This window comes from Sesamum indicum, linkage group LG11 (assembly GCF_000512975.1).
Source record: "Sesamum indicum cultivar Zhongzhi No. 13 linkage group LG11, S_indicum_v1.0, whole genome shotgun sequence".
NCBI lineage: Eukaryota > Viridiplantae > Streptophyta > Magnoliopsida > Lamiales > Pedaliaceae > Sesamum > Sesamum indicum.
The window spans coordinates 5,941,927-5,968,019 of NC_026155.1; the positions used below are offsets into that span (position 1 = coordinate 5,941,927).

A 26,093-nucleotide genomic window follows, 5' to 3' on the forward strand; every position below is an offset into this window, starting at 1 on the left:
AACCACCACCATGTCTCTCTCCTCCGCCTCCGCCACCATTCCCACCACCAAGCCCTTCTCCACCTCCGCCGCTCTCTCCTCCTCCTTCCTCCTTCGCCTTCCTGTCAAACGCTTTTCTGCTCTCTCCCTCAATGCTTCCTCCTCCAGACCTACGGTCGTCTCAGCCTCAATGGAGGCCGGAATAGGCGTCATGGGCACAAAACTAGGAATGATGTCATACTTTGATTCCTCCGGCACCGTTATCCCCGTCACCGTAGTCGGCTTCCGCGAGGGCAACATTGTCACGCAGGTGAAAACGGAGGCCACCGACGGGTACGATGCGGTTCAGGTTGGGTACCGGAGGGTACGAGACCGGAAACTGACGAAACCAGAGCTAGGGCACTTGGAGAAGTCCGGAATTATTCCCCTGCGCCACTTGCAGGAGTTCAGGCTGCAGTCGGTGGAAGGGTTTGAGCCGAATCAGCGGATACTGATGCAGGAGCTGTTTAACGAAGGAGATTTGGTTGATGTTTCAGGGACCACCATCGGGAAGGGGTTCCAAGGTATGAGTTTCCTATTTGTAAATGTCTTATATTGGTGTTGTATGCCTATGCTATTACTGGTAGTACTTTGTGCATTGATTCTTTTGAGTTTCTGGAAATTTGTGTTGAGATTGAGTGAGACTAGACTGGCCAATCAAATAAAAAGTGATTTACAGTTTAGGGAGATGAATTAGTGTGCAAGTGATTGGTTAGGTGTAATCAAGCTTAATCCTATCTATAAAATATAAATTACTGCATTGATGGCATATTGACTTCTATAATTATTTTGTTGTTGATGTGGGATAAAATATGCGGGAATTGATAATTCCATAAACCCCGAAGGATTTATTGCACATAATTCAAAACCTTGGGTGTTTTTTCGCTTTAATTTCTTAAAATTTTGTCATCTAGATAAGATGTGTGCAAACATCCTAGAAAAGGGAGAAAGGAGGAACAATCAAGTTGGAGGGGGGCCAAATTGGGCATTAGGTGGGTGATTCTTAGAAGGTTTCACAACTTTGAGTTCCAAACAATCATAACAATTCATGTAAACAGATTCTATATTGATCGGTTCATGTGGATTATTGTGATTGACTTGGGACTAAAAGTCATGGGACCTCTTAAGAATGATCTTTTATTAGGTTGAATGAGTCTATATGTGAAAATTCTTGAATCTCTAAGTGTATCATTAGTTATGTAAATGTGGTCTTCAGTGTGTAATACGATTGAGAAAAAACTCAATGGAAATGCACCTTTCTGGGCCAGCATTGATACCAGTGGACTCATTGATTACGGAATAGATAACAATTTTTTGTGTTACCCTGTTAATGAGTTACTAGGTTTTATGTTTGTTGCTCTAATTTCTGAAGAAATTTTCATTAAATAACGTAAGACATTATGTGCGGGCATCCTAAAGAAGAGGAGAAATCTTGAGTTTATTACGGAAACAAGGTTATTAGGCCAAGTGGCTTCACAAAAATTCTGGATTCATAAACCGTCATTCTTTATGTAATTGTGGTCTTTTGCGTCTGGTAATGCAATTGCGACAAACCTGGTTGTACATGCAGCTTTCTGAGTCGGAAATGATGCCTGTTGCTTCATTACTAGTTCAGTAAACGGATCAGTTTTTCTACTTTAGCCTGTATAATGTTCTGTATTTCCTTTTTCGCTGCAAAACACTGCTATGAATTTGTACCTAATCTGGTGAATCAGCGCCAAACATGTAAATCTGTCTCGTTGAAGTGCACTTGAAGCTCAATGGCATGTTTAACCAGGTGGTATCAAGAGACATAATTTCAAGAGAGGGCTTATGAGTCACGGGTCGAAGAGCCACAGACAGCTTGGATCCATTGGTGCCGGCACTACTCCTGGACGTGTGTACAAGGGCAAGAAAATGCCCGGGAGAATGGGAGGCACCAAGACCAAGATTCGAAAGCTGAAGATCGTCAAGATTGACAATGAACTCAACGTCGTGATGATCAAGGGGGCTGTACCTGGTAAGCCTGGAAACCTTCTGCGTATTACTCCCGCAAAGATTGTGGGCAAAAACATACCAAAAAATTAGATTTTGGCTGTTGTAGTTCTCTCCTGTATGGTCTTGATTCTTTTGTAATTCAAGTTTGCAATCAATAGTATTTCAATTCATATTCAGTTGGTATCTGATTGTCTTCTTTTTGTTCTTTTCTTATTGGGAAAAATGTAAGTTTGTGAAAACTTATAAATACCTCCTTCAATTGAAAAATATGTAGTACTAAATAGTGAAGTGAACATTACTACTTTGCCCTTACTGAAATTTTAAAAATAAGTAAATAAATAAAGTTTGAAAAAATGGAAAAAATTTGAGGATGAAAAAAATAAATAATGCATAAAAAATATTAGTCTATAAAAATATAATTTCATAATTAAAAAGAATATTTTGATCAATTTATCACAAAATAAATAAAAACCTAACAAAAGCTATCAAAATGAGTATGTGATTCGATGAATGATAAAATTAAGAAAGTATATGTAATTTCTTGAATAATAAAGACCCATTTGTAATTATATCAAACCGCAAAGGGTGGATTGTAATTGACCTTTTAATTTTTAGATCCGGACTCAAACCTGGATCCAGCTAGATTAAAATACTGTGTATATTGATCTATTATGTACCTTGATAAATATGTGACAAAAATGTAAGAATTTTCACATCAAAATAACATTATAGCTAGAATTTAATAAACATGGTTTATTATGCCCACACAAAATAGTAAATACCCCAATCAAGCCTGCATATTTATCTACTCCTGCATGTACAAAGGAAACCTAGAAAACCAGTTTCACCAACTATAGAAAGGAATTGGTTAAAAAAATGGCATTCCTTAATCAAATTCATCTGGTCCACAGCAGTACAAGAAAGGGATGAGTCCAGAAAAATGCGGGTTCATCGTTTTCACCATACTCGTTCCGTAGTAACTCAATTATATGAAGGTAAAATTGATACATAAAAGTTCTACAATCCAGCTTAACACTATTTACCAGCGTTCTTATGGATATTTTGCTACATGGCCTGCGTGCGACCTTCAGCTACAACAAACTATAACACTGTACATCAAGGATACAATATGCTGCTACTACTGCTTTTGGGCGCCAGATTAGTCAGTTTGTCATGTCGGGCTGTACCGTAAATGTTTCTCATAAAAGTCTATCAGCTGCATCACAATCAAGCAAAATAGCTGTAAGTTAGGAAATGCATTGACAACTCATTGAATTGTAGGGAAGTGAATAGTTTAAAAAACCAAAATGAAAAGCCAGAAGAACATGAAGATTGGGACGCTTACCAAAAGTGGATTGTTAGCCTTCAAAAATTTGTTATCCACTGTGACTTTGGTTCCATCAGACCTGCACGCATAACGAAGTTCGTACAATTATAACAAACAGAAAAATTTCTTGTCGTGAACTTGTTAACAACCAAAAGCATGGCAGAATCAAGCAAATGCTTAAATAAATCCAAATATTAAAAACTAACTTTGGCTTTCTACACCCAGAACAAATAACGAAAAGGAATTTGAGACAAAATCGGCCAAATATATGATCCAAGAGTGTCATTATTTTTAACAGAACATTTAAAGTACGAGAGCTTCGGAATAATTTTTCAATGTAAAAAATGAAAACAGAATCTTGAATTACTGGAACACCTGAAACAGATAGGCCAAACTCTAGATCCTATAAGCAAAAATATCTATCTCCATAATGAAAAGTTTTGGTCTCTTGAACATTTTATTCATCTTAAATTTTGAAGACTGTTCTCATTTTGTATTATGTAATAATCCATTGATAATCAGGTTATGTTCCATTGATAATCAGGATATGGGTACAACCAAATAACAACAGATAAGATAATCAGGATCTGGGATACTTCTATGATCTAGAGTGGAGAACTACAAAGAGCTGTCGGGTCCAGAACATTCCCAAAAGCGCCAATTGACATTACCCTAAATTGTTTTCATCTTATTCCATACATTTAACATTAATATCAATATTTGAGGATAATATTATTTTAACGACACTCCAACCTTATCAATGTAAGATTGCATGCTCACAGGATCAATCTTCAAAAATAAAGTTCAAAATAAACAAATAATGCCCCAGATCTAGAATTGAAATTTAAAGTTTGTTTCTTGAACAACTGACTCTGGTTTTACACTATCTCCAATGTTATTAACGAGAAATTATAATCAGCTGCAAGTAGCCAAGCATTACTCTGTATACAGATAAAACAAAATCCCGATTCATGGAATCCTTGATAACTACAGCATGAAGTGAAGAAATACTAATATGTGACAATATAAAAGCAAAATGAAGAGTCTGTTGCATGTAAAGCTTCTTATATGAAATTCTTAGTAGAATACAAGAACACTCCTTGTACATGTAAGGATTCATCATTGTAAAGAACTGTCAGCATAGTTTTTCAGATTCCCCGTCAGGCCCATTTCCATGGGTCTAGTTTGACCTAATCTTACTTTAATGTAGAAAAAATGAAAATTATGCATATATTTCACATATTACCCTCAGAAGTAGAACTTAAATATCAGTTGGCCCACATCATTATTTTACTTAAAAGGTATTTGTTGGGGAGAATTATCCATCTTAGAAAAGCGATCCTTATTCTGGGACATCCCAACATGAGCTACTTGGGGATAGGAGAGCATGCATCAGATTAAGATAGTAGATGGATGTGCATTTCCACGGAACTTAAATATCTTTACTAAAACACAATTTAAGGAAGCTAGAAAATAGTGGATTCAAATGGAGAAATAGTGGCAAAAAACAAAGTTTCAAGCAACAATATAATATGTGGAACTGAATATTAGATGTCTGAAATCCTTCGAATTAATCTAAAACCCAAAGCTCGAGAACCAAGTTTTCCTAACAACATCAACAACATTGTAATGTAAGGTTTGCTGGTATGAGATAAACTACTACTCTACCAGATTATCATCTTCTCCAGAAAAGTATTTCTTTGCCAATCTATAGCCTCCACAGAATATAAGCTCTAACTGACATTAGAACCTCAGGTTCACACAAAATATTTACGTAATTGATTGGAAAAGGATGTAGTGTAAGTATTGATATTAGATCACGAACCTCACAGCCTCAAAGGCTACTAAGACTTCTTGAACATTGTTTGATACAGAAGCTTTATAGCTTATAGGCCTGACAATTTGGGTGATCGTGCACATGCTTTTTGAATCTTCATATGTATTCTTGCAATTCGAATTGTTCTCAAGAAAATCTGGATGTTGAATACTTATAGGTACAAGTGAAGCACATCCTGGATCTCCATTTAGTGCATCATCCACAGAGCATGATGTCGGATCTTTCATGAACCTCTTAACGGAACCAGATTTCCTCTTTTTAGCTCCTATACAACGACCTAATTGGTTTGGGTCAACACCATCAGTCTTCCTTAATCCATTTGCCAAAGCATCTTCTCCTGCCAGTTGGCTTTCTTGGGATGTTATAGCAAGCCTGTTAGCATTTTCAGTACTGACCACCATTGCTCCCTTCAATTCACAGATCTTCAGATCCAACTCATTTTGCTCCTTTTCATATTCCGTAATAACAGAAACCATCCTTGCACCATTCTCTATTACTTTCTTGGAGTTTTCTATACTGTTTATGCTGTTGACATTAGTCTCCCCACTCTCATTTGTACCACTCAAGTCATTTAGCCTGGGAAAGGATAATGGCTCCTCTGCAATCCTGATCACGTGTGAGGGCACGTTATAAGTAGCAGCTGCAGGGGATCGTTGCTGCTGGTGGTGCTGCTTTTTCTTGGTTTGAACATGAGTTACTCCAGTCTTGCGCTTTCTTTTGCGGGTCGACCTACTTTTCCCAGCTTTCAAACTTCAGATCCAACAAAACCAGAAGAATCCAAAACCAAAAAGGAGAAAGAGAAACAACACGATTAATACTCACAAATTACATAATTGTCATCGTAATCATTTGATTCACAGAAACACCAGCGCTAGAAAGGACAAAACATACTGACAATAGAAGCAGAAATAAAAACCTTTCTTCAAATGCATCAATAACATCCGAGCATTGCAACAGATTCTCCAGAGGCTCCCATGTGTTTGCCGCCTCCGACCAGCCTCGCCTTCCCAAAAAAGGCCCAGCGCATTAATCAGAAGAAAAATCGTATCCATCTTATCTAAACTCAAATCAATTTCCCACCATTTTCTCCAACAGATATCGAGCACTAATTAAGTACATTGAGTTCTGGATTACTCACCATTTGATGAGGTACTGCACTTGACCCTTTTATTTTTGCCGAATTTCAAATAATCCCCGAAAATAACGAAACAACAACAGAAAAAAGATCAAGTAAGCTTCAGTAAGACCCTCCATATACAATTCTCCTTTCAGAGTTTCTTCTGAAAGGGCCCAAAAGAAAAATAAAGAAAAAGAAAAAAAAGCAAGGAAATCACCTTCCTAACGCGCTTTCTGCGGACAGCCTCAATCTCGTAGTATCCTTCAGCAAGCTTAGTCCTCTCGCCCTCAGCCTCCTCTCCCTCCTGAATTTGTATGTTTTCAAACTGCTCGTACTCTTTCTCAGCTTCCGAATCCTCCTCCTCCCCTTCTTCCTCTTCATAAGCCTCATCTCCAGTCTCAAATCTCTCACTCTCCTCTGGATTTTTCCTCCGCTCCTCTCCCACCACATCGCCTCCGCCATTGACGGAGACCACGGCGGTGGAGGGTTCAGAAGGCGGAGGTCCGGATGGTTGTACTGGGTCAGCGTTGGTATTCCTCTTTTTCCCTCCTTTCATTTTCTCTCTCTTCAGTGTTCTCTCTCTCCCCCTCCCTCCCCCTCCCGTGTCTAGAGTCTACCCTGCGAGGCTGGAGCCGAGGGCTCAGGCTATTTCAATTTCTCAGGGACATTCTCGTCATTTCCCACGTTGTTTTTCTTTCCCACTCTCCCTATTAATATATACTCTTTTGGGTGAATTTTGCTTAATTTATTTAAAATATCTTATAAATTCTTACATCTTAAAAAAAAATCATATTAAATTTTATTTTAAAAATAAATTTTAAAAGTATTAAATAAAATTAGCAGTGACAAATAAGTCAATTCGATTCGCGAGCTAGACGAGCTGGCTCGACTAAAACTCAACTCGAGCTTGAAAGAGTCGAACCATCATATTTATGTTCGACAGTTGAAGAGCCGGCTCAATTTTTTATTTTTATTTTTTTTAATATTTTTTATTTTTAAATAATTTTATATATTTAACCACACGTATAATAGTATATTAGATTAATATAAAAAAAAATATTTGCGAGCTTGAAAGAGTCGAACCATCATATTTATGTTCGACAGTTGAAGAGCCGGCTCAATTTTTTATTTTTATTTTTTTTAATATTTTTTATTTTTAAATAATTTTATATATTTAACCACACGTATAATAGTATATTAGATTAATATAAAAAAATTTATTTGTAATGTATTAGAATTATATCCAATCAATATCTCATATTTTAATTTTATATCAACATATGGTATTTCAATCTCTATCTAAAAATAAAGCATAATACCAATTTAGTATTTTTTTATAAATGATTTTAGTATATATTTGAATTTTATTGTTATTTTTTAATATCAATTTATAATTTTCTAACAATTCGAAATATTTTGTATATTTTCTTGGGAGTATATACTTGAACCAAGATTATGTCTAAGTACTTGAATAATTTTATGTATATTTTTGTAAGTTTACTAATTATATTACTACTACACAAATATTAGATATATAATATAAAATTGTATATTACTAATATTAGATTAATTTAATGTAAACAATGCTTTGTGATTTTATAGTTAATTATATATTATCATCATCATTATTTGTTATTTTTTATTTTATATTAAGTATTGATCTTTTAAATTATCTAATATTTGAGAAATTTTGAGAGTATATTTTTATTAGATGCAAAATAAATTGTGATTGTCAATATACCATAATTATTATTTTAATTTTGATTTTAATTATTATTAAAAAGTATTTATTTTTTACAAGCTCACGCTCGAAATTATGTGCTCGAGCTTGAACCTTAATTTTTTGCCGATCTTGACTGAAACTCTACTCGTTTACACCTTAAACACGATGTTATGGTGTTTAGTATAATAAGTTCTTGATTGTAATAATGACCAAAAAGCTGTTTAGATATTTTTTCTTTTCAAAAAAAAAAAACCCCGTCTATTATATGAATGGTAATAATGAAATTCTAACAAAATTATGAGAGTATTTTCATTTTTTAGAGGTTGAGAATAAAGAGTTTAAAAATCTTATTAAAAAAAACGGGTTGAGCTTATTTTTTTTAAAGAGCATATAAAATTTTAAACATCTTATTTTAAGATATTATAGTCTTTTAATATAAAAATAAATAAATAAATAACCAAACAATTTTGAAAAGCTTATAAACTCTCAAAGATTTTATACGTTTTCAAAAACCTATAAACTCAGCCAAACATAAGAATGGCAATGGGGGTGGATCTATTCGAACTCAAGACGAGTCCCCAATAATGAACCTCATACCCATAACCTACCCCGGATCAAGCCCCGCCCTTCCCATCCCTTCAAAAACCCGGGCCCCAACCCGACCCCGCCTCGATTGGATAAAAAAAGAAAAGTTTCATATGATGTTTAATTACAATTTATTTAGTTTATTGTTTATCCTCCACGTAAATTCCTCGTATATTTATTTTACATTACAATCAATTAAATCATAAGAGTTATATTATATTTGTTTTATTTTCCCATTCATAATAATTTATGCAAAAAAATTTCAAGTTGATGAAAGGATATTAAAATTTTAAAAGCATTTTAATCAATTTTTCTCTTCATCTCCATCTTTTTCTTTTTATAGCCTTCAATTAAATTTCTTTTAATTCATTTATTGCTTTATTTTTTTATTTTCTTGAATAAATAATATCATTGTAGATTGATTTAGGTACTTTACCATACTTTTTTAATTTAAAATAAATTATATAATATAAATAATACATTCAATTATTTTTATTATTTTTCGTGTTCTTTTAAAATTGTATATATACAAAATTATTCAAGGATCTAATTTAATATAATATATTTTTTAATAATTAGTATTCTATATAAATATATTAAAAATTATAATTAATTAAAAAACTAATTGAGGAGGATCTGGGGCGGGTCGACGGTAAAACCTAGATCCGGACTGAACCTAGTGGGCCTCCAAATTACGGTTTGTCCAACCCTATTATCATCCATATTCAAACACCCTTTTAAGTTATTTGTTTTTATCAATAACATTTTATTCTTGTTTATTGTATCTTTATTCTCTTTTATTTAATTAAATAAGATAATAAAATTTTAAATTATATATATATATATATATATCGGGTGTGCTTTAATTACTAATACTATTTATTTAGGGTGAATCCCACGTAATAATTAACGATATTATGGTAAAATATTTATTGAAAAAAATACCTTTAAATATATTTATTTATTCACAAGATATTTATTTCTTTGATCAATTAACTTTACTACATATTTAGTATCAATTTATTTGGTCAAATATAATCAATTAGTCATTTTATGTTCATTTTTTTTAAAAAAAAGCATAATATTAATGATGAAAGTTTGAGCCATAATTTTGAAAATCATCATAATTTTGTGCATTAAATGAAAAAAAATATTTTATTGAATTACCAATTTTTTTTAAATTTAAATACTTTTTTATTTTTAATATACTTTAGTCTAAATGGCATAAAATCCCTGCGTTTTGAAAAAGCTAAAAATCCCAAATTATTTTAAAAATAGGCGAAAACCCCCTTTGCTTTCTCAAACATAGCTCAATCGCTCATCTCCGTTAAATATAACTAACGGTGCTAATTTTTTAAAAAATAACCATTATTGCCCTTGCCTATTATATATTATTCTTTATATAATAGTTGTTGGATCCTTATTGAAAGATGGGAGTTGTCAAATCTAACCAATTAATTTAAACTATTAGATTTTAAATTTATAAAAAAGATCAAGTGTTCAAATTTATTAATTTACAATATATATAAAAAATTATTATTTTTAATAAAATATACTTCCCTCCCAAAGCCCCACTGCCCTTCCCTCGCGGTGATATTATTTTAAAATGCAAAAAAAGAAAAATAGCAAAATGGAGTGATTTTCAAATTGTTGAAATTTTAAAAAGCATCGCAATGTTAAAACGCGGTGTCACTAATTTAAAAAAAAAAAATTATTCAGTCGTCACGATAAGAAATCACGGTGACTGAATTTTATAAAAAAATAAATAAATTAATATTCAGTCACCACAATGACAAATCGCAGTGACTGAATTTGTTTTAAAAAAAATTACGTTGACTGTCACCGTGCTGTGTGATCGCTGTGACAGTCAACTTTTCAAACTTAGCAAATTATTTGCAGGTAGCTTTTTGGACACTGCTTCTAAATGCAGCGGTGTCACAGTTAAATTATTTACTAACACCGTGATTTTTTATCGCGATTTTTCGCCTATACACTGAAGCCAAATATTTTTCTTACGTTCGTCGCATTCTTCTCAAATTTCTTCACTTTTTATTTGAAGATTTACGATTGAAAATGCATATAGTAAGTTATTTATTAATTTTTTGTGTTATTTATTCCTTTCTTATTATAATATTATTAAAAAAAATTATTTTGATGTGAATTTTATTTTGTTGTGAAGATATGACGGAGCAAAATATCATTGATATTGTTATATATTTTGGAGGTCAACAAATTAATTCAAATGGTTCTGTGAGTTATGATCGTCCTCCGCTCAGATTTTGCAAATTTCTCGTAGTACTACTTTTGCTAAGTTAGAATTAATTTTGTATGAAGAAATTGAATTTGATAGGAATAATTTTTAAGTTGCATATATTTTTTAAATACATAACATTTAATTTTGGACAAAGGAGGGAGACGTTGTTGGCAGTTAAGAAGGATCGTGATATGCAATTTTTTTTAATCCGGTGAATAGATATGTGTCTATTGATATTTTTTACTGTACTAAATGACCCGACTGTTGGTGAGTGGGGAACGTATATGTCTATGATAATGCAAGATTTGCAGAATTTGCTAGTAGTAACTCAAGAAATGGGGCGATTTGGTATTAATGAAGATTATACAGGTCCATCTGCATATGCAAACTCATCGGATTATGCATGTCCATCAGATTATGCGGTCCATCTGCATATGCAAGTCCATCAAATTATGCGGGTCCATCTGAATATAATAAACAAAACGCCTAGTCTGAAGTCGAGAGTTTGTTAAACACTGAGCAAACAAACTCAGAACCAGATGAGGTTGAAGAGAGCCAGATTGATAATAATCATGATGATGATGGTGATGTAAGCATACCAATTATGATGGATGTTCTTGGTGATAATGTAGATGGCTCAACAAGGCGAGTACAAGACCAGTTTGATTTGAACATGCTCGCCGTCCCTGACCAAACAAATCTATATCCAGTTTTTCCATTTTTCAGCACAACAAATTCAGAAGTGCCTGCTGACTCGATCGATATCCCTACTGGTAACTGGGGTAATTTTTACGACTCAAATACTGGAGAGCTCGCTATTATGCACATGGCACATATACGTGCCTCCTGTAATACAGCCTCGAACAGGCTATTTTCATCACACGTATTTTCAAGTAAATATTCATGTAACACTGTCGGTTTTATTTTGGACCATCTGAAAGCATTTTCATCTAGCATAAAATCCAACCATTGATAGCAATAACTTTTCCACTACTGAGTACTATACATTGTATCTACTCCGGTAATAAGATTACCTTCCGCCGAGAGTGTCCAGATGATAGCGATGTCCTGCAATGTTACAGTAGCCTCGCCAACCAAGAAATAATAAGTATGCGTCTCGGGACGTCATCTCTCAACTAATGCAGTTATTAGGTGGGTGTCAATCTTAATATGCCCATACTGTAAAACACCCAAAAATCCCATATTTTGGAGCATTTGCAAAACACGAATGTGAGATGAGACTAGTTGAAAGACGCAGAAAAAAGGTATATCACTGCATCGTACGTATAAAATTGTATCTGGAGCTCCAAACACATCTTCAAATCGATGATTTAACTGTCCGTACAACACACTAGTATTAATAGGACCAAAGTTAGCCATAATAACTCATAATATAAATATTTGAAAGCTCAATTTTTTTCTCACTGCTCAAATTTCTTATTCTTCTCTACAAAATCTCACTGCTCAAATTTTTTCTTTTTTGCTGCAAGGAGGGGGAACAACAACATTGCATCACCGCTTGAACAACCAGCGGTGGCATAGTGTTGTTGACATTGCCTTAGGTGGTGTCAGGACACAAAGCTTTGGCCGGCCTTTTCTTTGTTTTGGATTTTCGTTTTTATTTCTTATTTTTTATAAAAATCAGTCACCACGATTTCTTATCGCGACGACTGAATTTTTTTTTTATTATAAAATTAGTGGCACCGCGTTTTAACATTGTGGTGCCGCTTAAAATCCAAAAACTTTCAAATTCACTCCATTTGTTAATTTTTTTTTTTTTTTGTATTTTTGAAATAATTACCCCTTCCCTCCCCCCCAACCTCCACCCTCACTTGCTGTCATGACATCACCTAATGCAGATCTGGGCAACGACAAAACCCTACCACTATGTTTGAATTAATATTTTGGATGTTTTTGTTTTGGTGTTTTGGAGATAGAGAGAGAAAAATAGAAATAAGTAAGTATATGTTTTGAGATAGATGATATGTTTGGATTTGTATTTTGATATAATATAAAATAATGTAAAATAAGTGGTGTAGTTTTGATGTTGGGATTTGGGAGACAGGAGTTACTGTTCATTGTCAAATCATGTCTTTTAATATATATATTTAGTAATATATATGTGTATGTATATATAGTATTTTATTTGTTAGTGAAATATAATATATATATTTATGTTAAGAGAAGAATAAAAAATAATAAAAAAAAGTAATAAAAAAAATTAAATTACAATTGCACACCTAGTGGAGGTGTGCAAAACACAAAAACAAACAGGCTTTGTTTGGATTTCTTACTTCGCATTTCTTGAGATAAAATAAAACACACTCAATGCTTATTTTTGTATTTTTACACCTTATCTGTATGTTTTTCTATTTTTCAACTTTCTATATATAATATATATATACATTTATATATATAAATAATATAAAACAAACATGATTTGACAATAAACAATAATTTTTGTCTCCCAAAAGTACAACATTGAATATAAAATATTTATATATATACATATTTATATATAAAATATATGATTCGACAATGAACAGTGATTTTTGTCTTCCAAATCCCAATATCAAACCTACACTACTTATTTTAAAATATTTTAAATTTTCTCAAAACACAAATCCAAATATATCATCTATTTTCAACACACACTTACTTATCTTTATTTTTTTTCTCTCTATTTCCAAAACATAAAACAAAATAACTAAAACACAAATCCAAACATAATGATAAGGTTTTGTGCTTTTGGCCCATCTCTAAAATGGGCCAAAACACAAAACCAAACATTGTGTGCAGGGGTGACCGCGACAACCGCAGTCACCTTCAGATTGAGCAACCGTGACCAATTTTCTTTTTTAAATTATTTCTTTTACCTTTTAAAATTCTAAATCTAAATTTAAAAATAATTAAATTTGAATAATTCATTTAAACATTTTCAAAAGCTTGAATATAATAGAAAAGTATCAAATTTTTATTTTCAATAGTTATAACATTAATTTAGATTTAAATATAATTTATTTAATATTTTTAATATAATAATTTAAATTAGTTAATAATATATAATTTTTTCAGTAATTAATATTCATATTTGTTAAAATAATAAGATACTTGTTAAAATATTAAAAAATTATATATTTTTAAATAAATATATTTAAAAAAAATTATTAAATTTTTAAAAAAGCTGAAAACGCAAAAAAAAAAAAAAACACTCAGACACGCTAAAAATAACTTAAAAATGCCCAAACACTATTGTATAGTGATAATAAGGGTGTCATAAAGGAAAGGCCCCAAAAAATCGTACAAGTACATCAAAACACTCCTCTAACCGCACCACTCGTGCGGTTTCTAAACTTCCCATTAGCTGCTAAGTTGAAAACATTAGGGGTCTTTTAACTTTTTTAGAAATATAAGGGTAAACTGACATCTTAGAAGCTCCATAATGTAATTGTATCCAAATACTTCATCTAACATCTTACAAGATGTATGACCTTGTAAGATCTTTTAAATAAATTTAGACAAACACCCTTTAATTCAAAATTAATTCTATATTTAGGTCGATGGATTTCGAATTTGAAGGAATTATTTGAATTTGATAGAAAAAAAGTTAAATGACTCATAATTAAAAGAATTTAAAACTCCATTAATATTCAACAAAACATAATTCATACAATTATATAAAATTATACTAATTTATCTGTTCATCGCACGTTAATCTTTTATGCGTATATCAATTTAATTCTTGAAATTAATACAACTTGAAAATTCACATTGTAGTTATACACACACTTAATCTAAAGTTTAATAATTCATTTATTTTAATCTTATCTGTATTTTTTGTATTATATTATATTATAGTATTTATAAAGTGTTAGGGTGTTATTATAATTATTTTTTATATCCTATTTTAACATGTCACCAACCTTTGTTCATTTCTTCTTCATTTTTTCCTTCAACCTTTTTTTCCCTCTTAATTTATATATTAGTAAAATAAATCTAAATAAGCACAATAAAAAGTTATTGTATGGATAGTGAAAGGTTAAACTGTATTAGAATTTTCTGAATTTTTTTATAAATATTTTTCTATTAATTAAAAAATTACAAATATCTCACTAGGATTAACGGTCGTCTGACAAATATATCCTACAATGGAATGCCACTAGGGATAATTATTAGAGGATCGCTAGTTTTAGAAAGTATTTATAATTTTTTAAATAATAAAAGTATATTTTTAATTATGATAAATTTAAAGGAGTCCGTTGTAATTTACACTGAGTGAAAAAGTAATAAATATTTTAAAATTTTTGTATTAATTAAAAAAAGAAATTAAGCTAGTAGAAATTGGCAAGGTAATAGATATGGGATTTCCTTATAATTGTTCTAACCTGTAAGAGAAAAACTCATCTGAATTTGATTGCAGGGTTGGTTCCAATGGGGTGCATTTCATGCGCCATTCCCAGGTTTCTCCGACCGACCACCACCGTATCGCCGCCGCTCAAGTTTCAATTTTTTGCTTTCCGCTGCCGTACAGCGGCGGCGGCGGCAGTGTATCCTGCTCTATCCTTACCAGAAAGGGACGAAATAAGAAGCCCGGAACTCGTCGCCCGAGAATATGCTGACCTCAATCTCTCCGACAAATTCTGCCAGGTTGCTCAACTGGGCTTTACTGTTTTAGCTCTGATTACAGGATTTATTCTTTTCCAGAATCTCCAAACGATCTTGTTATTTCATTAGTTCTAGAGTTTTTTATTTCGAAGAGGTATTGCAGGAGGTGGGTCATGTTAGAATCCGGCAGCATGTTAATCCTCTCCGGTCATCTCTCATGGTAAATTCTTCATCACAGGGTTTTGGTTATGCCCTTTTGTATGTGCACGCACTGACTGCACTCTGTGTGTGTGAGAGAATACATAACCATAGAACAGGGTCAGTGTTTTAGAGAGTTTATCTTAGTCTATTGAAGAGTTCAAGAAAGCTCTGAGTCAAAAAGGAGTTGGTATTTCCATTCTTATATGTAGGTTCCAGTGGAAGTGCCAGATTGGGATGCTGTGTACAATGACACTACATTGCCGTTGATGGTTGATATTGGTAGTGGTAAGAGATGAGTTACTTTCTTTGATGGTTGATAGTGGTAGTGGTAAGAGATGAGTTACTTGGCATTTGAAGTGCTGTTTTTTGTTAGGCTTGTGCAATTTGGTGGAAATGTGCGATTTTGTGTTCTAGATTTGTTTATTGCATCTAAGTGGTGTGGTTTATGCAATGTAAAACCAGGTTATTCTAAGTTTCAATAAGAACTCAATTCTTGTTGGTGTACTTAAAGTTTGGATTGAAAACAGTATTATGTTATAGCGGGTTGAATTATGTGAAGCACATTTGGTTTTTCCATACTGTTGTATTTGGATATGGAATTTGAACTTGGACTGCTTTTGGTTGTTGAAATGCTGGAAAATGCAGGTAGTGGTCGATTTCTCTTGTGGCTTGCCAAAAGAAACACCGGTTCCAGGAACTATCTGGGATTGGAAATACGTCCAAAAGTATGCAACAAGTTCCCTGGTGCTATTCATATCTATGACGGAATATACAGACTGCTCTTTTCGTTGCTGGAAACTTGAACAAATGAGGACTCAGTCCTTGCTTACATTTTCTTTTTCTTCTGCAGTTAGTAAAACGTGCTGAATACTGGGTAAATGAGCTGGCATTGAAGAATATGTAAGGAGTTCAAAAGTTCAATGTATGTTGCTTTATGGAAGTCATTTGAATTGGGGTTGATATATTTCTTATTGCAGACATTTTGTTTTTGCCAATGCAACGGTCTCTTTCAAACAACTTGTGTCCACATATCCTGGTCCCTTGGTTTTAGTATCTATATTGGTGAGTACTTTGTTCTATCATAAAATTCAGTGAGCAAAGTCATTGTCTCTTCTAGATCTTTAGCAGGCAGACAAATTTCATGGAAAATATTACATGCTTCGTGTTTGTGGATTAGCTGCATCTAAAACAGAAAGTCACTTGTATCTGCAGTGCCCAGATCCTCATTTCAAGAAAAAGCATCACAAAAGGAGGGTAGTCCAGAAGCCTCTGGTTGAGTCAATTGTAGATGGCTTAGTTCCTGGAGGACAGGTATGGTTCATAACATCAGTTTTCTTGTACATATACTCTTGCTCCCTAAGGTTCTCTATGGTTTCTGCAAATGAACGGGCTACAAGTATGATCCTTACAATATGTTGTTTTATGATATACTTAAGTGAAATAAATCATAACTGAAACGCCTTGTTTTGCATTTGCTTCCTCACCCGCTTCACCTTTAAGTCACCCAATTCCAAAGTAATCACCTTGGTGGAAATCAATGGCATCTTCACATTGTAAGAGCTGTAAGCTCTATTATGTATATTTAAGGCATTGTTGATGGTGCATTTTATTGTTTGCAATGTATTATCATATTACTAATGCACACTGAAAATGACCTCAGGAAAAGACATTAAGGAATTTAGCTTAGGATTAAATATTTGTATGACTTCACGACTTTGAAGTTGATTATACACTGGGCAGATCTTCATACAATCTGATGTCCTGGATGTGGCACTTGACATGAGGGACTATTTTGATGCTGAGTCCAATAAACTTGCACATATTGACTGCATTAATCCTACTATCCCTTGTGATGACAAGGGATGGTTGCTGAATAACCCAATGGGAATACGGACAGAAAGAGAAATCCATGCTGAATTCGAAGGTGCTAGAATTTACCGAAGGATGTATCAGAAACAGTGGTAACTTTCATTTTTACGAGATCTACCCACCATTTAATCAGTACACATGATGTGTATCATTGAAACATGTCTTTGACAGGCCCTGCCTCTTTTGTATTTACAGTTGATCACCGACTCACTGATTGAATTGTCAGTCGTGTTCTTGGATCAGAAAGTGGCTTCTCAAATCTGCTGTGTTTGAGCTGACCAAATCATAGCCTGTCTTATGAAATCCTTCGCCCCATTTTGAGATGGGATTCTTGTACCAATCGTGACGGTTAAATCCCACAACTCAGGAAGACGAGATTCTACAGTTGTTTGAGCTTGTCTCTGATGTCTCCTTCATGGATCCATCAAAGCACCATTGATGCATGTCTGGGGTGAATGCCTATTCAAGTGCTGAAGTGCTCTCTGAGATGTATGATCTGTTTGAATTAAGTAATGGTGATATGATTTGCTCTCTTGTTTTATGAAAAAGAAAGCCAAAGAGCATTAGCAATTCAGGAGTTAGCTGTGTCTATATAAATGTCAATATCTGGTGCTTCACCTTTTAAATTATGATAATAATAACTAAATGTCGGACTATACTCGATGTGCGTATCTTAAATTTTATTATATTTATTTAATCAACTAATGAGAAAAATAAAACGAATATTTGATCAAAATTGATAAAATGATTTATTAAATTGGGGTAAATAAAAATTTATTAATAAAATCATTTTTTCAAAAGATGTAGTGATTTTGTAAAAAAATTAAGTGTATTTACAAATATTTTAGTTTACAATCATTCTGACAATCAAGAAAATTAATTTAGGATTTTTTTTCTTTAGTAAATAGCATGGGTTCAACAAGTTTGGACTTCAATACTGGATTTGGGCCAACGAATAAAAGAACTAAGGAACAAAATTTGCAAAACAACATGTTAGCACTTTGATATTCAAGTTAGTATAGAATTTAAGAGAAAATAATCGCAAAAAGTAAATAGTAATTAGGAATCAAAGTATGAACGAATTTGTGAGAGAGAATCATGTTCAGAATGCAAAGAGAGTGCAACGTGAGATTTGACAATAAGAGTTCAGATTTGGAAGGTATCCCCCACCTAGGGATCAAACTTGTATTTATAGAGAGGTATCCTTTTGATAGGAATCTACACGTGCACCCTATTCTTGGGCGGGATGGATTGATGTTGTTAAGATAAGCCACAATCCGTTCTTATTATTTGTTAATCTGGTCAATGCAAGTCAATCTCCATGTTGAATAGATCCTTCACCGATAAGGACTCCTAATCCGCAGGGAATCCTCCTTATCCAAAAACCTCCCTCGATATGTCTTCTATGTTGACTAGGAGATACATTTGGCGGTCCAGCTGTATGCCATGTGTGCTACGTGGGGGTATTTAGACATAAGTTGTGGGTTGATCACCACTTGTTGGTCTCAAGTTCTTGGGCTAAATTTGTGGATATCTTGGATAGCCACTCCCTTTATGGGGTGTTGAATTGACTATGGGGGTCCCTGGGCCGCCCTTTTACTCTTCCCAAAATATAATTTTAATTAATTAACTCATATCAATCTATTATAAAATTTAACTAATCCAACCCAACCCAAAATTAATTGAATTTGGTTTAACCCATGAATATCAAACCATCTGGACACTCCTAATACATAATGGTTCTTACATGGATTTCATACAAATAAAAGAATTTACATACACAATGTTCTAGAGCTCGAGTTTCAAAAGCTCAAGAAAGTTGATGTTGTCTAAGCGAATTGATATCCACATGAGTCCGTACCATTCAATGATTCAACAAAGCACACCTTACATAATTACAAACCCACGTCGTCAACATAAAAGCTCCATGAGAACAACCCTTAGGACTGATACTTTTGATGGTAAGCACAACTTTCTGCATATTCAAGGAAGTGGTGATTTTCATTATTCATTTATTTGGGCAGATTGGTTTTAATAAAATTAATTATATAGATTAGCAGACCCTTTACTTTAAGAAATGGGGGTTCAGCGTTCCGACTTGAAGGCTTATTCAGTATTAATTACTATTCAAATTATTCAACTCAATAGACCCAATCGAATAAAGAGTAAAATTACCTCCTTTGCCTTGCTTTCTTCCCCGTCTTCTCCCATTCTTTCTTCCTTCCCTGCCGCCCTCCACCTCCCGCTCGCCCCCTCCTTCTGTCGGTCACCCTTCCTTCTTCTTCCTCCACCGCCCATGCCTCCCCCTCCCCCTCCGTCCCCATAATCAAAATTAGTAAACTATCTAAAACGAATATCAATTTTTATTTATTATTTCAATAATAATTTATCCTATTAGCCAAGTAGCTCATACAACAAAATAAATATGGCATAAAATAAAAAAGACAATAGTAACAAACAAATTACTACAATTCACATTCATTTATAAAGTTGGTCCACGTCAAAATATGTCTTTTTGACGACTTTATAGCGTTTATGCACGATGGCTCTTTGTCTTAAAAATCCTTCTCAACCAACACTCTCTTTTTCCTATCTACCTATATGTATATATATATATAAGCTATTTTATGGTCATCCCTATGAAATTTGATATAATTACAATCATATTACTTTTTAAAAAATTCTAAATACTTTCCTTATTTTAAAGTGTATCTAATAACGAGCTCATTCTATTAGCATTCATCAAGTTTTCTCTCAATTTTTATGGTGAACTGACCAAAATATCCTTTTAGATTATGGATTATAAAATATTATACATTTTTTAGAATTTTCTAAATATTATTATGAGTTAATATGTCATATGAATTATTTACTTTTTATCCACCCTCATTTTTTAAATATTTTTCTAAGAAAGAATTCCGTAAGAGTATAGTAGTAATCTTTTACCCACCGTCTAGGGATTATATAATTATTTTTTGTCGAAAAATATTTATAATTAAATAATGAGAGCATATTCATAATTATACTAAATTTTAGGACATGGATGTTATTCCCACAATCCACCAACTATTATTTTTAAGAAGATTATCCAAAAATACATGTCCTTCTATTTTTTTATTTTATCTAAAATTCTATAATGAATCTTCTAAAAGAAAAAGAAAAAGAAAAATAAAACTAATTTTCTTTGTTCTTTTCCTAATTCGGGTAGAAATTCATTGCCATTCATATGTAATCGTATACGGTCACTTAATCGTAGGATGCATTCTGTGCCTTTGATTCGATTCATACTAGGAATACATCTACAAGATAGACAGTCAGATCATTGGCCAGCCCTCAAGGATAGTGGTTTACTCAAAACAGTAATAAATATTAATAGATACTATTGACAACTTACCAAATGAATAGTCACTAGAAAAAAATGATTATTGACTATAATTTTAATAGTTATCGATTAAAAACTGTGGTAAATAATTTTTAATCATAATTAAATAAAACCGATACAAAAATATAGATTTTCTATCAATAAAAAGTTATTTGTCATGATTAAGAGCCACGGTAAATGTTTTAGCCACCCTCGCAGATGCCATGCTAACAACCATTGTATGGCCGTGGTCAATGACTATTTGCTATGGCTAGGTTGTTATTAACCATTGCAAGTAGCCATGATTAGATGTTGCATTTTTTATAGTGAGTGAAGTGGGGGTATTTATAGTGCTTCCACCATTGTACATTCATATGTGGGCTCTTCCAAATGTAGCCACGTATCAAGCAATTCATGATTGTACTTCCAAATATAGCCTCGTGTCAAAAAAAACCCCGATTGCAACTTAAGGTTACCCAGGCCGACCTTCTAGAAAGAATTGAACCTTCGGCCACTCAACTAATATGCTTTTGTTCGAGCAATTTATTTGTCTTTTACCTTTTTTTTCATATTGCCGTTTTTATAAAACCTGCATTATTTAATCAATATATTATAATATTATTATAACTGATCTAACAATACATATATATATAGGTATAATTTCACATGGACAGCAACGTCCACATCTCCTTTTTAAGTGTTGAATTTGGTTAAAGACGTTGGTTTGGGGCTTTGGGATTGTCTCACGCCTATTGTGAAGGCATGTGTTGTTGGGTGACAAATTCGCTGTTTCGAGGCCCAAATATGCTGGTACTTCACACACATTTTCGCTTTCACTCTGTAAAACCCTCGAGTTCAAAAGAGCAAATAACATCTCCATTATAAACAATTTGGAGAAGAAGACAAAACTTTCATAAAAGTCGAAAATCGAGAGGAAATACAGGATGGTCAGCTACCTATATATACAAAGCTGAAGGATGAAAATCTGATAACTAACCATATCCAAATCTAACTGAAAGTGTAACAAATTGTGCAACTGACTCAACGGCCTAACTAACCTAACTCTACAGTAAAATAAAAAAGATAAATACAAAATATGTGTGAACAGTTGTCTCCATATAGCGAACTCCAAGACAGCGATCTGCACATACGACCTCCACACAGCAACCCGACCAAGCCTCTGCACTGGTGGTGCAGAAGTGATCTCACTGTGCGGAAGCAATGCGACCTCACTCTACTCACAGCCCCCCCTCAAGATGAAACTGAGGAAGAGAGGCCAAGCTTGGGCAAGGAATGAGCAAAGTCAGCAGCAGGGAGAGATTTGGTGAAGAGGTCGGCCACCTGAGCAGAACTAGGACGTGAGAGGGAGCAACAAAGCCAAGTTTGAATTGATCACGGACAAGGTGGCAATTGATCTCTAGATGTTTGGTGCGCTCATGGAAGACGGGGTTGGCAGTGATGTGTAGGGCAGTCATGTTATCGCACCAGAACGGGATAGGAAGCGAGACAGGGACATGGAGGTCGTGGAGCAAGAAATAAATCCAACGAAGCTCACTAACAGCGGAGGCAATGCTACGATGCTCAACTTCGGCAGAGGACCGGGAGACGGTGACTTGCTTCTTGGTCTTCCAACAGATAAGAGAGGTCCCAAGAAAGACACAAAAACCAGTGATGGAATGACGGGAATCAAGCAAGATGCCCAGGACGCATCAGAGTATGCACAGAGCTGAGCAGAGCTAGAAGATGAAAAGAAAAGACTAGTGAAGGAGTCCCTTTTGAGGTACCGGAGAACATAGAGAGCAGAAGACCAGTGAGAAGTACGAGGTGCCTGGAGGAACTGACTCAACTGTTGAATAGCAAATGAGATATCAGGACGAGTAAAGCCCAAGTACAAGACACGACCCACAAGTCTCCTATAAACGCTGGGGTCAGGAAGTAAGGATCCATCATCACCGACCAATTCAAACCAGAAGGCAGGAGTGGGGGAAGGCTTGGCATCGAGCTTTAAGGAATCAACCAAGATGTCCCCAAGATGTTTATGCTGCATCACGTGAATACCATGCAAGGAGCGAGCAAGTTCCAGACTGAGGAAATACTTAGCGGGACCAAGGTCCTTAATGGTGAACAACTGATCCAGATAAGCTTTGACAAAGTGAAGAGCAGCCTCGAAGGACCTAGTAAGTAAGATGTCATCGACATAGACTAGGAGGGCAGTAAACTGAGAGCTTGTATACTTAAGGAAGAGACAATGCTCGTGGCTGGATTGGCTGAAGCCAAAACTGAGTAGCTTACTAGTGAGCTAAAGGTTCCACTGCCTTGTAGCCTGCTTGAGGCTGTACAGAGATTTCTATAACTTGCAGACATGGCAAGGAGCCCCCTACACAAGAAAACCTGGCTCATGTTGATGATTTCGCAGGTATGAATCGAGCCTTCACTATTCTGGAGGTAGCATTCTGTCCTCTTGGATTATAGTACGGGGGCAACTAATCATATATGTGGCAGCATGAACTCTCTTGATAATGTCTCACCACTCACACATCTAACTCTTGTTCACCTAATTGATGGAACCTCACAGTTCGTCACTCACACAGGGAGCATCATGCTCTACAAGAGTTTTCTTCTCACTGATGTGTTGCTTGTGTCATCTTTTCAAGTTTAATCTCTTGTCAGTTCATAAAGTATGCTCATCTTTACTAGTCGAAGTGATTGTCCACGTCTTACATGTAACTCAGCTTCGGTCATCTCCAGTTGAACTTTCTTCTGTTTCTCCACACTCGTATGATAGAGTACGCTTTGTTGATGGAGGGAACCAGCTCCATCACCAGCAGTTGATGTCTGACATTCTAAAAAACGTCGTTAAGTCCCATTAAGAATTGCATTAGCTGCGTGAAGGCAACTGAATCTTCCACGGCCTTCCAAGCGCCACAAGTGCACCCACTGCAAGTGCACTATGGGCGATAGCTTCAAGTCCGCCATTCCATAGCTTTTTCATGTTTGTGAAATAGGAGGACAGAGGGATGTTACCCTATGTCATGGAAAAATTTCTCTCTGAATCTGATATAATTGCGGTCTATTGCATTCTCCATACTGCTGTTCAAGATCTAGCCAGAGGTTTCGTGAGGCTTTTGTGTACATGAAGGCCTCTACAATATCCTTGGAAATGGAATTCAAAATCCACGTGGTCACCATGCTGTCAACTCGAATCCACTGTTCAAAGAAAGAATCGCTTGCGTTCGGCTTCTCAGAGGTTCCACCAATAAACCTCAGTTTCATGTTTGCTCGAAGTGCACATTTGATTCCAAAGCTCCAATTCAGATAGTTGCTGCTAGTGAGAGACACACTCACCAATATCATCCCAGAATGATCGGACCCATGAAGCTGTAATCTCTCAGGTAAAGGTTCCATTCTTCAACAGCTGTCGGTTGTCGTCGGAAAGTGAACGCACCGTATGCAGAGTCCTTCAAATGAAGGCTCTGATACCATGTAAAACTGTCGAGTTCAAGAGAGCAAATAACATCTCCATTGTAAACAATTTGGAGAAGGAAACAAAACTTTCATAAAATTCGAAAATCGAGACGAAATACAGGCTGGTGAACTACCTATATATACAAAGCTAAAGGAAGAAAATCTGATAATGAACCATATCTAAATCTAACTAAAAGTGTAACGAACTGTGCAACTGACTCAACGGCCTAACTAACCCAACTGTACAACAAACAAAATAAGATAAATACAAAACATGTATCAACAGTGGCCGCCATACAACGAACTCCAAACTAGTGATATGCACATGCGACCTCCACACAGCGACCCAACCAAACCTCTGCGCTGGTGGTGCAGAAGCGACCTCACTCTGTTCACACACTCATCAGTAATTCAATATTCTTATTTTAAGGCGACTCTTTATTCAATAAAAAAAAATAAATATTTCATAAAAAAACCTTTACGGATCGATATCTCTTTGGGGCACAGTCAAGTGTTTTTGACTTTAAAAATAGCTTTTAGAAGTTTTCCTACATGAAAAAAAGAACTTTACTGATCTAAAATATTTAGCCCAATTCTAAAATAATCAAAATCTTATTCCAAATATATATATATATATATATATAATTTAAATATATTGCAGTTTCCATTGGTTAAAATGCGTTTCTTACTCGTACATACATAATTTTTCAGAAGTTGATGTTTGACGTTTCAATTTCAATTATATGAAAAGAAAAAACTATTCTTTGAAACATTCTTTTTATTCGGCATAAGAAAAAACATCGAAAATAAAAGCTAAGAAAATGGATAGAATCAAAATCAATATGCCAACAAATTCTTTGTGAATTTCAAAATTCCAACTTTTATATAAATATAATTGATTCATGCATCGTTTTGTCTTAATTTTTTATTTTTTCTATTGTTTTTTCTATTATTAAATATAGTGTATATGTACATATCGAAGATATGGATATTTGCTATCACCCTATTTCTATGCAGATTTTTTGTACGTACTTTTAATAATAAAATAAATAATATACGTACGTATAACATAATGTTTACTACTCATCCCGTATTTTACTAACTACGACTGTAGTGAACAAATGCTGAATAAGTCCTGACCTAATTTGATTTTTTATTTATTAAGAAAATTCAAATAGCTACCTTTATTTTCCAATTTTACTGTAGAACCAAAAAGCCTGTGAATCAAGAGGATTTTCCTGTTCTTGTTTTCTCTTTTTGGCACCTATCTAAACGTAACTGTTATCCAATAAAAAAGGGAAAAGAACAGGAAGGAAAAAAAATGCCTCTAGTAGTGGGAGTTTTTCTTTCTTTGTTTTTGGTGGGGAAGGTGTTGTTTGGATTGACATATATTATATTATGATGAAAAGAGAATTAGAAAGAAATAAATGGGAACTTGATGATACCATTTACGTGAGTTTGTATTCATATAAATTATCAATCGTTAAATTAATCATGATATCATTATCATGTGCTAATTTAATGTTGAGAGTTCGACCTCCCAGCCTCGACATCATGAGGTCGAACACCAGGTCGCGTATGTGGAGGTCGCTGTTCATGAGGATTCTCACAACCTCACGCACTCTGAAGTTATTCCAACTACACGCATCCTGAGGTCGCATATTGAGGTCGCTGGTCGTGTCGCTAGTCAGGTTGCTAAGGCAGTTATCCTAGATACTAGATAGATTTTCTGTAATCGTTTTTTGTTTTTTTGT

The 26,093-nt window shown here is 34.1% G+C and overlaps 3 protein-coding genes across 6 annotated transcripts; 2 read left to right on the forward strand and 1 right to left on the reverse strand.

Annotated features, from left to right (window-relative positions):
• LOC105173391 (50S ribosomal protein L3, chloroplastic-like) lies at positions 1–2,180 on the forward strand (the record flags this gene model as incomplete). Its single annotated transcript, XM_011095104.2, is given in 2 exon segments — positions 1–542; positions 1,796–2,180. Coding segments are annotated over 2 exon segments (822 nt in total). The 3' UTR covers positions 2,086–2,180.
• Positions 2,937–6,894, reverse strand: LOC105173392 (chromo domain protein LHP1). Of its 4 annotated transcripts, none has more exons than XM_020698138.1 (6): positions 6,494–6,894; positions 6,298–6,311; positions 6,076–6,162; positions 5,148–5,909; positions 3,341–3,401; positions 2,937–3,211 (listed from the first exon to the last, which is right to left on the reverse strand). In XM_020698138.1, the coding sequence occupies exons 1-6, from the start codon at positions 6,830–6,832 to the stop codon at positions 3,167–3,169; spliced, it is 1,308 nt and encodes a 435-aa protein (XP_020553797.1). In that variant the 5' UTR covers positions 6,833–6,894; the 3' UTR covers positions 2,937–3,166. The 4 variants fall into 4 exon arrangements, with proteins under 4 accessions (XP_020553797.1, XP_011093410.1, XP_011093412.1 ...); XM_011095108.2 differs by having other exon boundaries at positions 6,298–6,323; positions 6,494–6,893; XM_011095110.2 differs by having other exon boundaries at positions 6,051–6,162; positions 6,494–6,882.
• On the forward strand, positions 15,219–18,169 carry LOC105173394 (tRNA (guanine-N(7)-)-methyltransferase). Its single transcript, XM_011095111.2, has 9 exons — positions 15,219–15,485; positions 15,607–15,663; positions 15,854–15,929; positions 16,290–16,369; positions 16,495–16,544; positions 16,622–16,706; positions 16,857–16,955; positions 17,385–17,605; positions 17,709–18,169. Exons 1-9 carry the CDS (start codon positions 15,270–15,272, stop codon positions 17,710–17,712), a joined length of 888 nt encoding a protein of 295 aa, XP_011093413.1. The 5' UTR covers positions 15,219–15,269; the 3' UTR covers positions 17,713–18,169.

Bases quoted from the DNA above. Each gene is read 5' to 3' on its own strand.
- LOC105173392 (XM_011095108.2), bottom strand. From the start codon at position 6,832: ATGAAAGGAGGGAAAAAGAGGAATACCAACGCTGACCCAGTACAACCA. The intron at 5,910-6,075 runs GTTTTTATTTCT...TTGGATCTGAAG, and splicing joins ATTGATGCATTTGAAGAAAG to TTTGAAAGCTGGGAAAAGTA. The intron at 3,212-3,340 runs GTAAGCGTCCCA...ATTGTGATGCAG, and splicing joins AGGCTAACAATCCACTTTTG to CTGATAGACTTTTATGAGAA.
- LOC105173394 (XM_011095111.2), top strand. From the start codon at position 15,270: ATGGGGTGCATTTCATGCGCCATTCCCAGGTTTCTCCGACCGACCACC. The intron at 15,664-15,853 runs GTAAATTCTTCA...TCTTATATGTAG, and splicing joins CTCTCCGGTCATCTCTCATG to GTTCCAGTGGAAGTGCCAGA. The intron at 16,370-16,494 runs GTATGCAACAAG...TTTCTTCTGCAG, and splicing joins GATTGGAAATACGTCCAAAA to TTAGTAAAACGTGCTGAATA.